At 42.2% G+C, this 14,823-nt stretch overlaps 1 protein-coding gene across 2 annotated transcripts in view; it reads left to right on the forward strand.

Moving 5' to 3' along the window:
• STK39 (serine/threonine kinase 39) overlaps positions 1-14,623 on the forward strand; it is a 316,468-nt gene extending 301,845 nt beyond the window's left edge. For both annotated transcript variants that reach the window (XM_068968272.1, XM_068968273.1), the window contains one exon: positions 14,495-14,623. In XM_068968272.1, coding sequence (XP_068824373.1) covers positions 14,495-14,569 — 75 coding nt within the window. In that variant the 3' untranslated portion in view covers positions 14,570-14,623. The remainder of the gene's footprint in view (positions 1-14,494) is intronic.
• Positions 14,624-14,823: the final 200 nt, after the last annotated feature.

Raw genomic sequence — 14,823 nt, forward strand, 5'->3', positions numbered from 1 at the left:
TCAAGGCTGTATATTGTCACCCTGCTTATTTAACTTAAATGCAGAGTACATCATGAGAAATGCTGGACTGGAAGAAGCACAAGCTGGAATCAGTATTGCCAGGAGAAATATTAATAACTTCAGATATGCAGATGCCACCACCCTTAGAGCAGAAAGTGAAGAACTAAAGAGCCTCTTAATGAAAGTGAAAGAGGAGAGTGAAAAAGTTGGCTTAAAGCTCAACATTCAGAAAACAAAGATCATGGCATCCAGCCCCATCACTTCATGGCAAATAGATGGGGAAACAGTAGAAACAGTATCACACTTTATTTTTCTGGGCTCCAAAATCACTGCAGATGGTGACTACAGCCATGAAATTAAAAGACACTTAATCCTTGGAAGGAAGGTTATGACCAACCTAGACAGCATATTAAAAAGCAGAGACATTACTTTGTCAACAAAGGTCCATCTAATCAAGGCTATGGTTTTTCCAGTACCCACGTATGGATGTGAGAGTTGGACTGTAAAGAAAGCTGAGTGCCAAAGAATTGATGCTTTTGAACTGTGGTGTTGGAGAAGACTCTTGAGAATCCCTTGGACTGCAAGGAGATCCAACCAGTCCATCCTAAAGGAGATCAGTCCTGGGTGTTCATTGGAAGGACTGATGAAGCTGAAACTCCAACATTTTGGCCACCTGATGCAAAGAGCTGACTCATTTGAAAAGACCCTGATGTTGGGAAAGATTGAAGGCAGGAGGAAAAGGGGACAACAGAGGATGAGATGGTTGGATGGCATCACCGACTTAATGGACATGGGTTTGGGTAAACTCTAGGAGTTGGTGACGGAGAGGGAGGCCTAGCATGCTGCGGTTCATGGGGTCACAAAGAGTCGGACACGACTGAGCGACTGAACTGATCATAATTAAAATACATCAGAATAACACAAGCCTCATTTTAAAAACTTGAGCCATCATTCTTTTCTTTACCTTGTTTTGATCCCTGAAAACTAAGACTGTGACCTCAGCTTCATGCCCTCTTTTTAAGTCTCTGTCAGAAGCCCTTGGCCTTGCCTGTAGAAATGACAGGAATCACTGCTGTTTCATGTGCATCCACTGTTTGCAGAACAGAGCATGAAGTATTTTACACCATCTCAGTTAATTTAGTCCTCATGATCCCCCAGGATGGTGATGTCATGGGGTCCATTCCATGTTTGGGGAATCAGAGGCTCTGTGAGGTTAACTTGCCCAAGATCATCTGGTGCAAAAGCTGGGAGTTCAGCTCTGGTCTAGCATCATGGCCCCACGCTCAACAGCTGTTCAGTCTTACAGTCAGGACCTTGCGCCCTTATGGTATTACAGTTTTCTGTTTCTTTGTGGATTCACCTTTTGGATGACTGGACACACACTGGTTGAGACCAGATCTCCTTTGTACCTTCAGCAGAGTAATACTGGCCTGTCTGGTGCAGGAGACCTGCAGGACAGTCTTGCAAGTGTTTCTTCTCCCTTATGGCTTGAGAATGCAGTAATGTGTGGCATGCCCAGTGAATGAAAAGTGATGGTTTTTCCTCAAAAGATAAAGATGTTAAATAAAGCCAAACTCAGGAATGACGGTCTGTTTCTGTCATTTAACTTTCCATCACCTCTAGTTAGTTAAAGCCTGAGAGGTTTTCTTTGTGGTTGTCAGTTGCCAGCCAGTTTGAGACCCACTTGACAGAGCTCGTTTGAATTGCTTCTTGGCTTAATCGTCTGTGGGACACTTAGTTCAGTTCAGTTCAGTCGCTCAGTTGTGTTCGATTCTTTGTGACCCCGTGAATCGCAGCACGCCAGGCCTCCCTGTCCATCATCAACTCCCGGAGTTCACTCAGACTCATGTCCATCGAGTCGGTGATGCCATCCAGCCGTGTCATCCTCTGTTGTCCCCTTCTCCTCCTGCCCCCAATCCCTCCCAGCACCAGAGTCTTTTCCAATGAGTCAGCTCTTCACATGAGGTGGCCAAAGTACTGGAGTTACAGCTTCAGCATCATTCCCTCCAAAGAAATCCCAGGGCATATATATCTCCTTCAGAATGGACTGGTTGGATCTCCTTGCAATGCAAGGGATTCTCAAGAGTCTTCTCCAACACCACAGTTCAAAAGCATCAATTCTTCGGCGCTCAGCCTTCTTCACAGTCCAACTCTCACATCCATACATGATCACTGGAAAAACCATAGCCTTGACTAGACGGACCTTTGTTGGCAAAGTAATGTCTCTGCTTTTGAATATGCTATCTAAGTTGGTCATAACTTTTCTTCGAAGGAGTAAGTGTCTTTTAATTTCACGGCTGCAGTCACCATCTGCAGTGATTTTGGAGCCCAGAAAAATCAAGTCTGACACTGTTTCCACTGTTTACCCATCTATTTCCCATGAAGTGATGGGACCAGATGCCATGATCTTTGTTTTCTGAATGTTGAGCTTTAAGCCAACTTTTTCACTCTCCACTTTGACTTTCATCAAGAGGCTTTTTAGTTCCTCTCCACTTTCTGCCATGAGGGTGGTGTCATCTGCATATCTGAGGTGATTGATATTTCTCCCGGCAATCTTGATTCCAGCTTGTGCTTTTTCCAGCCGAGTGTTTCTCATGATGTACTCTGCATATAAGTTAAATAAGCAGGGTGACAATATACAGCCTTGAGGTACTCCTTTTCCTATTTGGAACTAGTCTCTTGTTCCACGTCCAGTTCCTGCTGTTTCTTCCTGACTTGCATACAGGTTTCTCAAGAGGCAGATCAGGTGGTCTGGTATTCCCATCTCTTTCAGAATTTTCCACAGTTTATTGTGATCCACACAGTCAAAGGCTTTGGCATAGTCAATAAAGCAGAAATAGATGTTTTTCTGTGACTCTCTTGCTTTTTCTCCAGCGGATGTTGGCAATTTGATCTCTGGTTCCTCTGCCTTTCCTAAAACCAGCTTGAACATCTGGAAGTTCACGGTTCACATATTGCAGAAGCCTGGCTTGGAGAATTTTGAGCATCACTTTACTAGCGTGTGAGATGAGTGCAATTATGCGGTAGTTTGAGCATTCCTTGGCATTGCCTTTCTTTGGCATTGGAATGAAAACTGACCTTTTCCAGTCCTGTGGCCACTGCTGAGTTTTCCAAATTTGTTGGCATATTGAGTGTAGCACTTTCACAGCATCATCTTTCAGGATTTGAAATAGCTCAACTGGAGTTCCATCACCTCCACTAGCTTTGTTCATAGTGATGCTTTCTAAGGCCCACTTGACTTCACATTCCAGGATGTCTGGCTCTAGATTAGTGATCATACCATCATGATTATCTGGGTCGTGAAGATCTTTTTTTTGTACAGTTCTTCTGTGTATTCTTGCCACCTCTTAATATCTTCTGCTTCTATTAGGTCCATACTATTTCTGTCCTTTATTGAGTCCATCTTTGCATGAAATATTCCCTTGGTATCTCTAATTTTCTTGAAGAGATCTCTAGTCTTTCCCATTCTGTTGTTTTCCTCTATTTCTTTGCATTGATCGCTGAAGAAGGCTTTCTTATCTCTTCTTGCTATTCTTTGGAACTCTGCATTCAGCTGCTTGTATCTTTCCTTTTCTCCTTTGCTTTTGCCTCTCTTCTTTTCACAGCTATTCGTAAGGACTCCCCAGACAGCCGTTTTGCTTTTTTGCATTTCTTTTCCATGGGGATGGTCTTGATCCCTGTCTCCTGTACAATGTCACAAACCTCATTCCATAGTTCATCAGGCACTTTGTCTATCAGATCTAGGCCCTTAAATCTATTTCTCACTTTCACTGTATAATCATAAGGGAATTGATTTAGGTCATACCTGAATGATCTAGTGGTTTTTCCTACTTTCTTCAATTTAAGTCTGAATTTGCCAATAAGGAGTTCATGATCTGAGCCACAGTCAGCTCCTGGTCTTGTTTTTGTTGACTGTATAGAGCTTCTCCATCTTTGGCTGCAAAGAATATAATCAACCTGATTTTGGTGTTGACCATCTGGTGATGTTCATGTGTAGAGTCTTCTCTTGGGTTGTTGGAAGAGGGTGTTTGCTATGACCAGTGCATTTTTTTGGCAAAACTCTATTAGTCTTTGCCCTGCTTCATTGTCTATTCCAAGGCCAAATTTGCCTGTTACTCCAGGTGTTTCTTGACTTCCTACTTTTGCATTCCAGTCCCCTATAATGAAAAGGACATCTTTTTTGAGTGTTAGTTCTAAAAGGTCTTGTAGGTCTCCATAGAACCATTCAACTTCAGCTTCTTCAGCATTACTGGTTGGGGCATAGACTTGGATTACTGTGATATTGAATGGTTTGCCTTGGAAACGAACAGAGATCATTCTGTCATTTTTGAGATTGCATCCAAGTACTGCATTTCAGACTCTTGTTGACCATGATGGCTGCTCCATTTCTTCTGAGGGATTCCTGCCCGCAGTAGTAGATATAATGGTCATCTGAGTTAAATTCACCCATTCCAGTCCATTTTAGTTTGCTGATTCCTAGAATGTCGACATTCACTTTTGCCATCTGACCACTTCCAATTTGCCTTGATTCATGTTAAGTGTGGGACACTTAACATCCCAGTAAAAGCACAGATATCCAGTTTGGTTATTTAGATCAAAGTGTTTTAGAAGCATTTTTCCTTCTGCTACTGCTCATAGTCCTTCAACTGTTTATCATTTTAATCTCAGCACTTTGTTTGCTTTTAAAGAAGAATGTCAGGGGCCTGAAAATTATGTAATTATTAATACTGTGGTTCTTCAACTGGCTACACAATGGTTTCACTCCAGGGATGGTGAGGACACTTTAGACAATTACTCATGAGTGGGTCCTATTACAGATAGCCTAATTGTTCTTCCTGCAGCCTGGGCAGGAACTTTGAAAGCACCCTCTGGTAGTCCCAGTGTTTAGCCAAGGCTGGGAAGCATGTCATATGTGGACAACTCATCCTCCAGTCTCTTTCCTCTTAGCTCCCACCACTATTAAGAAATATTTGGCTCAAGCTTAAAAAGGTGTGTCTTGTATATCTGTGTATATATTTTAATTTTTTTTAAAATGGCCTTGAGGGGCAAGGATACTGTTATTTAAAGAAATACATTTACTTTTTTTCCTCCACCCAGTGAGATCTCTATAGCTTCATTTGACAGGAAAGATAATAAGTGAAATATGATTTCTGTTGTTGGCAACTGCTAGAAACAGGGAGATCAGAAACCTTTTCACTTTCAACAAAGCGGTTCAGGCATAGAGGGCATTTCAGCTCAAGTAGTTCGTGCTTTGGGTTTGACATTATCAGTATGGTTTTATTGTTGTAAGCCTTGAGGCAAGTTTTCATAAATGTTTTTTAAGTCATTTTTTAATTTGCTACCTGGCAGTTTTGTAAAGTAGGTAAGTCTTGCTGCTTTCAATGTGGAATTTTTGAAACTGCGTTAGTGACAATACAAAATATTTAATTTGCCCTTGAAGATAGAACTGGAGAAAGAAATAGCAACCCATTGTTGCCCAGAGAATCCCATGGACATAGGAGCCTGGCAGGCTACAGTCCATGGGGTCACAAGAGTAGGATATGACTTAATGACTAAAGAGAGACAGAGAGAGAGAAGATAGAACACAAATTGTAAGTACAGCTGACCCTTGAACAACATAGGTTTGAACTGCATGATCCAATTAGACATGAATTTTTTTCAATAAATACAATAGTAATAACAATCTGTGGTTAGTTCAACTTGCAGATATAGAGGAACCATATTTAAGGAGGGCCAAATGTAAGTTATATGTGGATTTCTGACTGGAGGGCTGGCACCTCTAACCCCTCCATTGTTCAAGGGTCAACTATACATGTAATTAACATCCAACTGGTAAATTCCATGGGCAGAGGGGCCTGGCAGGCTGCAGTCCATGGGGTCGCTAAGAGTCGGACCCAACTGAGCAACTTCACGTTCACTTTTCACTTTCATGCACTGGAGAAGGAAATGGCAACCCACTCCAGTGTTCTTGCCTGGAGAATCCCAGGGACGGGGGAGCCTGGTGGGCTGCCGTCTCTGGGGTCGCACGGAGTCGGACACGACTGAAGTGACTTAGCACTAGCAGTGGTACACGTATGAGCAGTATGAACTTAGTTTCTGAAGTTTACTAACATGCATTGCAGACAGCAATTTTTTATTGAAGTCTAGTTGATTTACAGTGTGTTAATTTCTGCTATACAGAAAAGTTATATATTCTTTTTTAATGTTCTTTTTCATGATGGTTTATCAAAGGATACTGAATATAGTTTTCTGTGCTATACAGTAGGACCTTGTTGTTTGTTCATTCTATACATAAAAGCTTACATCTGCTAAATCTGCTCACCCCAGCCGCCATCCCTCCCCCAACCCACTGTCCCTTGGCAACCATCAGTCTGTCCTCTATATGCCTGATTCTGTTTCTGTGTTGCAGCTATGTTCATTTGTGTCATATTTTAGATTTCACGTGTAAGTGATATGGTATGGTGTTTGTCTTTCTGACTTACTTCACTTAAGTAGGATCATCTCTAGGTTGCTCATGTTGCTGCGAATGGCATTAGTTCTTTCTGTCTTACGGCTCAGTAGTATTCCATCGTGTATATGCGCCATGTCTTCTTTACCCATTCATCTGTCCGTGGACACTCAGGTTGTTTCCCTGTGTTGGCGATTGTGAATAGTGCTGCTGTGAACTTAGGGGTGCAGGTATCTTTTTGGATTAGAGTTTTGTGTGGATTTGTACCCAGAAGTGGGATTGCTGGGTCACATGGTAGTTCTATTTTTAGTGTTCTGAGGACCTCCATGCTATTTTCCATGGTGGCTGTGACATCAGCACAGGAGAGTTCCGTTTTCTCTGCACTCTCTCTAGCATTTGTTATTTGTAGGCTTTTGAATGATGGACATTCTGACTGGTGTGAGCTGGTCCATTTCTCTAATAATTAGTGATGTTGAACAGATAGCAGTTTTATATGCATTTTGGTAATTAATGGCCAAAGAGCCTTATTTATCAAGGCTGAGTGATTAAGGTGATATTTCCCAAAGTACACATAAAGCCAGGACTCAAATGATATAAAAAGTAGCTGAGAGTGTTTCTCCTGCTGAAACTCTCAGTTCAAGAAGGTCCATGTAGCAGCTCTGTCTCCTATTCAGTCTGAAACAATGGTTCTGCAAAGTGTGGTCCTCAGACGGACAGTGTCAGCTTCACCTGGAACCTTTATAAAAATGTGAATTCTGGGGTTCCATCCCAGGCCTGAGGAATCAGAATCTGGAGGGAATCAGGCCCAGGAACCTGTGTTAACACACTCTCGGGGTGATTCTGATGCTAAAGTTTGGGAACCATGGCTCTAAAGGAAAGGGGACGCTAGGGTAGAAAAGAGGTTCTCAGACTCCACTGACTTCCCTGGGGAGCTCAGAAAATCCCAGTGCCAGGCCACACCCCAGACCAGTTCAGTCACAACTCCTGGAGTGGACATGGGCATGGGTGTGTTTTCAGACTCTCCTGGTGGTTCCAAAGTGCACCCAGGCTGGCAGTGGAGGGAATTCATAGGATTGACGTTGGACAGCCACATCTGAAGCTCCTCCACACGATGAGGGCCACACCTGCAGGCTGGTGGGGACGTTGAGGAATCCACACAGGCACTTGAGCGGCAGTAGTCGTGCTCCACCAGCACGGTGAGCTCCTGAGAACGTGTATATTTTCCTTTGAAGTGGAGGTTCTCTAAGTGGGGGTCTTGAACTTCTGGGGTTCCTTGAGACTTTTTTTTTAAGGGATCTTGAATGTTCATAAGAATACTAAGACGTTACTTGGCTTTTCCCATAGTGTTAACATTGGTGTAAAAGCCACTGTGGTCCAACCTAGTGATGTGGGCAGAAACCAAAGCAGAAACATCAAACTGTGGTAATAGCCATCACCTTTAAAGCACTCATTCTATCACTCCATAAATACATAAAAATTTAAAAAGTTAGGGCAACTGGCTTAAATCCCCACATGAGAACACATCTTTTTAATATTCTGCGTGATGAGATGGGAAGCATTTCTTAGTACCTTAAGTGTGATGGTTGTCTCTAGGAAAAGAACTGGTGAGATAGAGTTGTGAGCCAAACTAGCTTTGTTTTTTTTTTTTTTTTATGGAACATCACTTTTACTTGGAAGAACAGCTGAGAAACATTGGTTCTTCAGACTAGGGATCTGGCAGACATTTGTTTCAAAATGAACCCAGTAAGCCTGACACTTCAAGGAAAACAATGGACAGTATTTGTTGTCAATAAGAAATTTCACATTTCAAGCAAAAAACAGGATTTTAGAAAACTTGTATCTGCCGTAGTCAGTTTGACAGACACCCCCACACACCCCCACACACAACCTTACCCTCAGTATTTAAAACTATATCCGATGAGATTGGTAATAGATAATATTAATAATGTATTGATACTGTATAATATGTCAACATTTGGAACATTTGCTAGCTCAGTGATGCTGAAAAATTATACATGGTAAAAGATCCATTAAAACAGACCAATGTTTACCTTAACATTTATGAAAAGTTTAACATGTTGGTTTTACATTTTACATTGCAACTAAGCTTTATGAAAATAGCACTTGGAAAGTTTTGGCATAGTAACATGTGATGTCCACAATTATTTGGAAAGGCTATTAAGATACTCTTCCCTTTTCCAACTAGATATTTGTGAGAGACTGGATTTTCTTTGTATACTTTAAGGAAAACAGCAGTCGAGTGACTGCACATGCAGGTGTGAGAATCTGGCCATTTTTATTAAGCAAAACATTTGAGATCTGAGAAAGTGTAAAAAGCAGTGCCACTCTTAATTTTGTTTAGGGAAACTATTAGCATGCTGTGGGCTTATTTCTGTAATGTTTAGTGAATCAGTAACTGAGTACTTTAGAAACACCTTTTATTTTCTAAGACAGTAAATACAACATAACCTAATCATATTTTATGTTTTAAAATAGATTCAATACTTTAACATTATTAAAAATATTTTTATTGAAGTTGATTTACAATGTGTTAATTTCTGCTGTACAGCAAAGTGATTTATATATGTACACACACATTCTTTCCTATTATGGTTTATTATAGAATATTGATTGTAAGCTGTCCCTGCTATAGAGTAGATCCTTGTTTTTCTATGTAATAGTTTGCATCTGCTAACCCCAAGCTCCCAATCCATCACTGCCCTCCTCTCATTCCCCTTGGCAACCACAAGTCCTTATGTCTGTGAGTCCGTTTATGTGTTGTACATAACAGGCTGGAACTGTTATCTACAACGGTGGGAATGGGACTGATGGGTTGTAGGGTAGGTAATTCTATTTTTGCTTTTCTGAGAACCCTCTATACTGGTTTCCACAGTTTCTGCAACAACTGATATTTCCACCAACAGTGTAGGAGGGCTCCCTTTTCTCCATATTCTAGCATTTGTGGCTGATCTGACTGGTATGAGGTGGTACATCATTGTAGATTCGTATTTCACTAGTAATTAGCGATGTTGAGCATCTTTTCGTGTGGTTATTGGCCATTTGTATTTCTTTGGAGAAATCTCTATTTAGGTCCTCTGCCCATTTTTTGATTGGGTTGTTTGTTTCTTTGAGTTCTTTGTATACTAGAAATGAAACCCTTGTCGGTGGCATCGTTTGCAAATATTTTACCCCATTCTGTAGGTTATCTTTTCATTTTGTTTATTATTTTCTTTACTGTGCAGTAGCTTCTAAGTTTAAGTCACATTTGTTTATATAAATATTTAATATTTCTAAGTATAATAAATATAATCCACATGGACATAATCATTTGGAGTTCTTGATAATTTGAGAACTGCTGCCTTAAGGGTTTCTGGTCTCTCTTGTGTAGATTTCAGTATCATTTGCTTGTTGTCCTCATGATCATTTTGCAGGCCACAAAGAGGTAAGGATTTAAGAGGATTTAAGGCTAGCAACATGGAGGAGGGAAGGCTGAGTGTCCTGAAGCAAAGCCAGTCACCTGGCCTGTGCCTCTTTGCCAGGAGACAGAACCTAGAATGGGACATGGCCTCCCTATACCCACATAATCACTGCTTTGGTTACGCAAATTCTCACTTTCATTACCCTTCACCACAAGGACTTAGTTTTTATTTCTAGCTATGTTCGGCTCCTGCCAGATTTCTGATAACAGCTTTCAAATGCATGGATGTGGCTTCACACTTGACAACAGCAACAGTTTGACCTCAGATGTTTGTCAGTTTTCTACGCAGATCACCTCTGCCCCCATCAGTGAGTTGAGGAAGGGATGTTAGCAATAGCTACAAGGAGAGAAGAAGGGACGGATTAGGAAGAGATGTCAAGAAACGGTGGGAGTAGAAGATTGGTCGGATGGCGGGGGAGGGCGGTGTGGTGGTAGAGATCCCTGGTGCTGGTGTGATAAACGCCCACCAGAAACCTCAGCTGAGATTTCCTGCCTGTGCTGCTCTGTGAGCAGTGATAAGGAGAGCTTCTGATCTTTCTGCCCCTGGCAGTGCAAACAATGGAAATTGTACTCTACCGAATATCTTATCTGTCAGTCGAAACTAGAGACATCGACAGGCACAAAGTAAATTATTTAAATGTTAGCTAATATTCCTACTCTTTAGGCTATGGATTTTCTTATTGAGCATAACTGCTCACACTGAATGTTATGGATAATTATTTTAAATATTCAAGTTATATGTTCTAATTAGCTGCCTATTTTAAAGGAAAATGCTGCAGTTGGCAAAGGGCTGAGTTTTGTACAGTTTTTTAGAACAGTGCTAAGCAGCTTCACTGTGAGGACTGGAAAGGGCTTTTGACCCTGGGAAACTAGTTGTTTTCACAATTATTTAGCAGGCACTCAGCCAAGAAAAGGTTCCTATGTCCCTTTGGTAATTAATTGCCCATCCCCAGACATTCAAACTTTTCTCACCCTGCTTTGTGGTACTTACGTAATGTCCAGTTCTGATTTATGTACTGTAGAGGCAATTTAGAATGGTGGTCTGAGTACTCTATGTGTCTATAGGTTAGTTTCTCAGTCGTGTCCCACACTTTGCGACCCCATAGACTGTAGCCCGCCAGGCTCCTCTGTTCATTAAATTCTCCAGGCAAGAATACTGGGAGTGGGTAGTCATTTCCTTCTCCAGGAGATCTTCCCAACCAGGGATCAAACCTGTGTCTCCTGCATTGCAGGCAGATTCTTTTACTACTGAGTCACCATATAGGAAAGGGAGGTAAAAGGGAGAATAAGTTGTGAATTGGTGCCAGTGAGAATTTTTATGGGCAAGGGCTTATTTACAGTTTCTTTGGATTTTGACATGATTTTAAAGTACTTTGCATTTTGTAATCTGGGCCAATTTTAAGGCACTAAATATGAACTAAATTTTTACAAATTCTGTCATAGAAAAATAGTACCTTTTACTGTAAAAATTCAGTTCAGTTGCTCAGTTGTGTCCAAATCTTTGCGACCCTAAGAATCACAGCATGCCAGGCCTCCCTGTCCATCACCAAATCCTGGAGTTTACTCAAACTCATGTTCATCGAGTTGGTGATGCCATCCAACCATCTCATCCTTTGTTGTCCCCTTCTCCTCCTGCCCTCAGTCCCTACCAGCATCAGGGTCTTTTCCAATGAGTCAACTCTTCGCATGAGGTGGCCAAAGTATTGGAGTTTCAGCTTTAGCATCCGTTCTTCCAATGAACACCCAGGACTGATCTCCTTCAGAATGGACTGGTTGGATCTCCTTGCAGTCCAAGGGACTCTCAAGAGTCTTCTCCAACACCACAGTTCAAAAGCATCAATTCTTCGGCACTCAGCCTTCTTCACAGTCCAACTCTCACATCCATACATGACCACAGAAAAAACCATAGCCTTGACTAGACGGACCTTTGTTGGCAAAGTAATGTCTCTGCTTTTGAATATGCTATCTAGGTTGGTCATAACTCTTCTTCCAAGGAGTAAGTATCTTTTTGGACTGCAAGGAGATCCAACCAATCCATTCTGAAGGAGATCAGCCCTGGGATTTCTTTGGAAGGAATGATGTTAAAGCTGAAACTCCAGTACTTTGGCCACTTCATGCAAAGAGTTGACTCATTGGAAAAGACTCTGATGCTGGGAGGGATTGGAGGCAGGAGGAGAAGGGGACGACAGAGGATGAGATGTCTGGATGGCATCAGTGCCTTGAAAGACGTGAGTCTGAGTGAACTCCCGGAGTTGATGATGAACAAGGAGGCCTGGCGTGCTGTGATTCATGGGGTGGCAAAGAGTCGGACATGACTGAGCGACTGTACTGAACTGTCTTTTAATTTCATGGCTACAATCATCATCTGCAGTGATTTAGGAGCCCCCAAATATAAAGTAAGCCACTGTTTCCCCATCTGTTTCCCATGAATGATGGGACCAGATGCCATGATCTTCGTTTTCTGAATGTTGAGCTTTAAGCCAACTTTTTCACTCTCCTCTTTCACTTTCTTTAGTTCCTCTTCACTTTCTGCCATAAGGGTGGTGTCATCTGCATATCTGAGGTTATTGATATTTCTCCCGGCAATCTTATTTCCAGCCTGTGCTTCTTCCAGCCCAGCGTTTCTCATGATGTACTCTGCATAGAAGTTAAATAAGCAGGGTGACAATATACAGCCTTGACATACTCCTTTTCCTATTTGGAACAGTCTGTTGTTCCATGTCCAATTCTAACTGTTGCTTCCTGACCTGAATATAGGTTTCTCAAGAAGCAGGTCAGGTGGTCTGGTATTCCCATCTCTTTCAGAATTTTTCACAGTTTATTATGATCCACACAGTCAAAGACTTTGGCATAGTCAATAAACCAGCTTGAACATCTGAAAGTTCATGGCTCACATAAAGCTGAAGCCTGGCTTGGAGAATTTTGAGCATTACTTTACTAGCGTGTGAGATGACTGCAATTATGCAGTAGTTTGAGCATTCTTTCGCATTGCCTTTCTTTGGGATTGGAATGAAAACTGACCTTTTCCAGTCCTGTGGCCACTGCTGAGTTTTCCAAATTTGCTGGCACATTGAGTGCGGCACTTTCACAGCCTCATCTTTGAGGATTTGAAACAGCTCAACTGGAATTCCATCACCTCCACTAGCTTTGTTCGTAGTGATGCTTTCTAAGGCCCACTTGACTTCACATTCCAGGATATCTGGCTGTAGGTGAGTGATCACACCATCATGATTATCTGGGTCATGAACCTCTTTTTTGTACAGTTCTTCTGTGTATTCTTGCCACCTCTTCTTAATATCTTCTGCTTCTGTTAGATCCATACCATTTCTGTCCTTTATCGAGCCCATCTTTGCATGAAATGTTCCCTTGGTATCTCTAATTTTCTTGAAGAGATCTCTTGTCTCTCCCATTCTGTTGTTTTCTTCTGTTTCTTTGCATTGATCGTTGAGGAAGGCTTTCTCATCTCTCCTTGCTATTCTTTGGAACTCTGCATTCAAATGAGTATATCTTTTTCTTTTCTCCTTTGCTTTTCGCTTCTCTTCTTTCCACAGCTATTTGTAAGGCCGCCTCAGACAGCCATTTTGCTTTTTTGCATTTCTTTTCCATGGGGATGGTCTTGATCCCTGTCTCCTGTACAATGTCATGATCTTCCGTCCATAGTTCATCAGGCACTTTGTCTATCAGATCTAGGCCCTTAAATCTATTTCTCACTTCCACTGTATAATCATAAGGGATTTGATTTAGGTCATACCTGAATGGTCTAGTGGTTTGGTTTTAAGTCTGACTTTGGCAATAAGGAGTTCATGATCTGAGCTCATATTTAAACAACGGTTGTCTATCATGATCCATTCCACTACTTGGTGACCTTTTTTTTTTTCCTGAGCAATTTGACAGAGATGATGATTTTGGTAAAGACCAATTTACCCTTGAGTGTGGCCTATTAGATCTCTTCTGCTCATTTTCATAATAGTCTTTTAAAAGTTGCTAATGTTGCTAAGTCAGTTCAGTCGTGTCTGACTGTGTGTGACCCTATAGATGGCAACCCACCAGGCTTCTCTATCCCTGGGATTCTACAGGCAATAACACTGAAGTGGGTTGCCATTGTCTTCTCCAGTGTGTGAAAACGAAAAGTGAAGGTGAAGTCTCTCAGTCGTGTCCAACTTAGCGACCCCATGGACTGCAACCCACCAGGCTCCTCCATCCATGGGATTTTCAAGGCAAGAGTGCTGGAGTGGGGTGCCAGTAAGGCATATTTTAAACTACGTTTTACATAGTCGTCGTTGAGGCTGTGTATGTACCGTCCCAGCAGTCCTGTGGCTGGCTCGCTGGCGGTTCCATTTCATGAGCAGCAAAGCCTTTCGCCTCTGTCCTCAGTGGGTCTGATGATCAGATTTCTCAGAGCAGGTGACGCCCAGGAGTCACTGAAGAAAGGGATTCTTAGCATGTCTGCTGGCGGAGATGGAACCCCTGACCCCATAGACTGCACATGGACCCGCCTTCCCACGAACAACTCTGTAAAAGGCCGCTGCCAACCAACCAGCACTGAGGCTTTCTTTTTACCTTTTCAGGCTTCTGGCTGTGATGGGTCGGAGATTCCCGACGAAGTGAAGCTGATCGGGTTTGCTCAGCTGAGTGTCAGCTGATACCTGTCCCTTGATGTCGCCCAGATCTGTCATGCCTCCCCTCGCCACACCCTCCCTCCAGCCTTTCCTGCCACTTCCTCCCACCCCCTAGCAAAATCAGAGGATTGTGAAGAGGCCGGCTTCAACTTAACGGGATAAAAGAGAAATTTTTTTAAACTTAACAACACTGAGTTCTGCTTTATTCTCTAGCAACCCACAGTATGAGAACAAGCAAATGCCACAGCTGCACGACTGTTGCTCCGTTTTTCAAAAGC

Source organism: Capricornis sumatraensis, chromosome 3, assembly GCF_032405125.1.
Source record: "Capricornis sumatraensis isolate serow.1 chromosome 3, serow.2, whole genome shotgun sequence".
NCBI classification, from domain to species: Eukaryota; Metazoa; Chordata; class Mammalia; order Artiodactyla; family Bovidae; genus Capricornis; species Capricornis sumatraensis.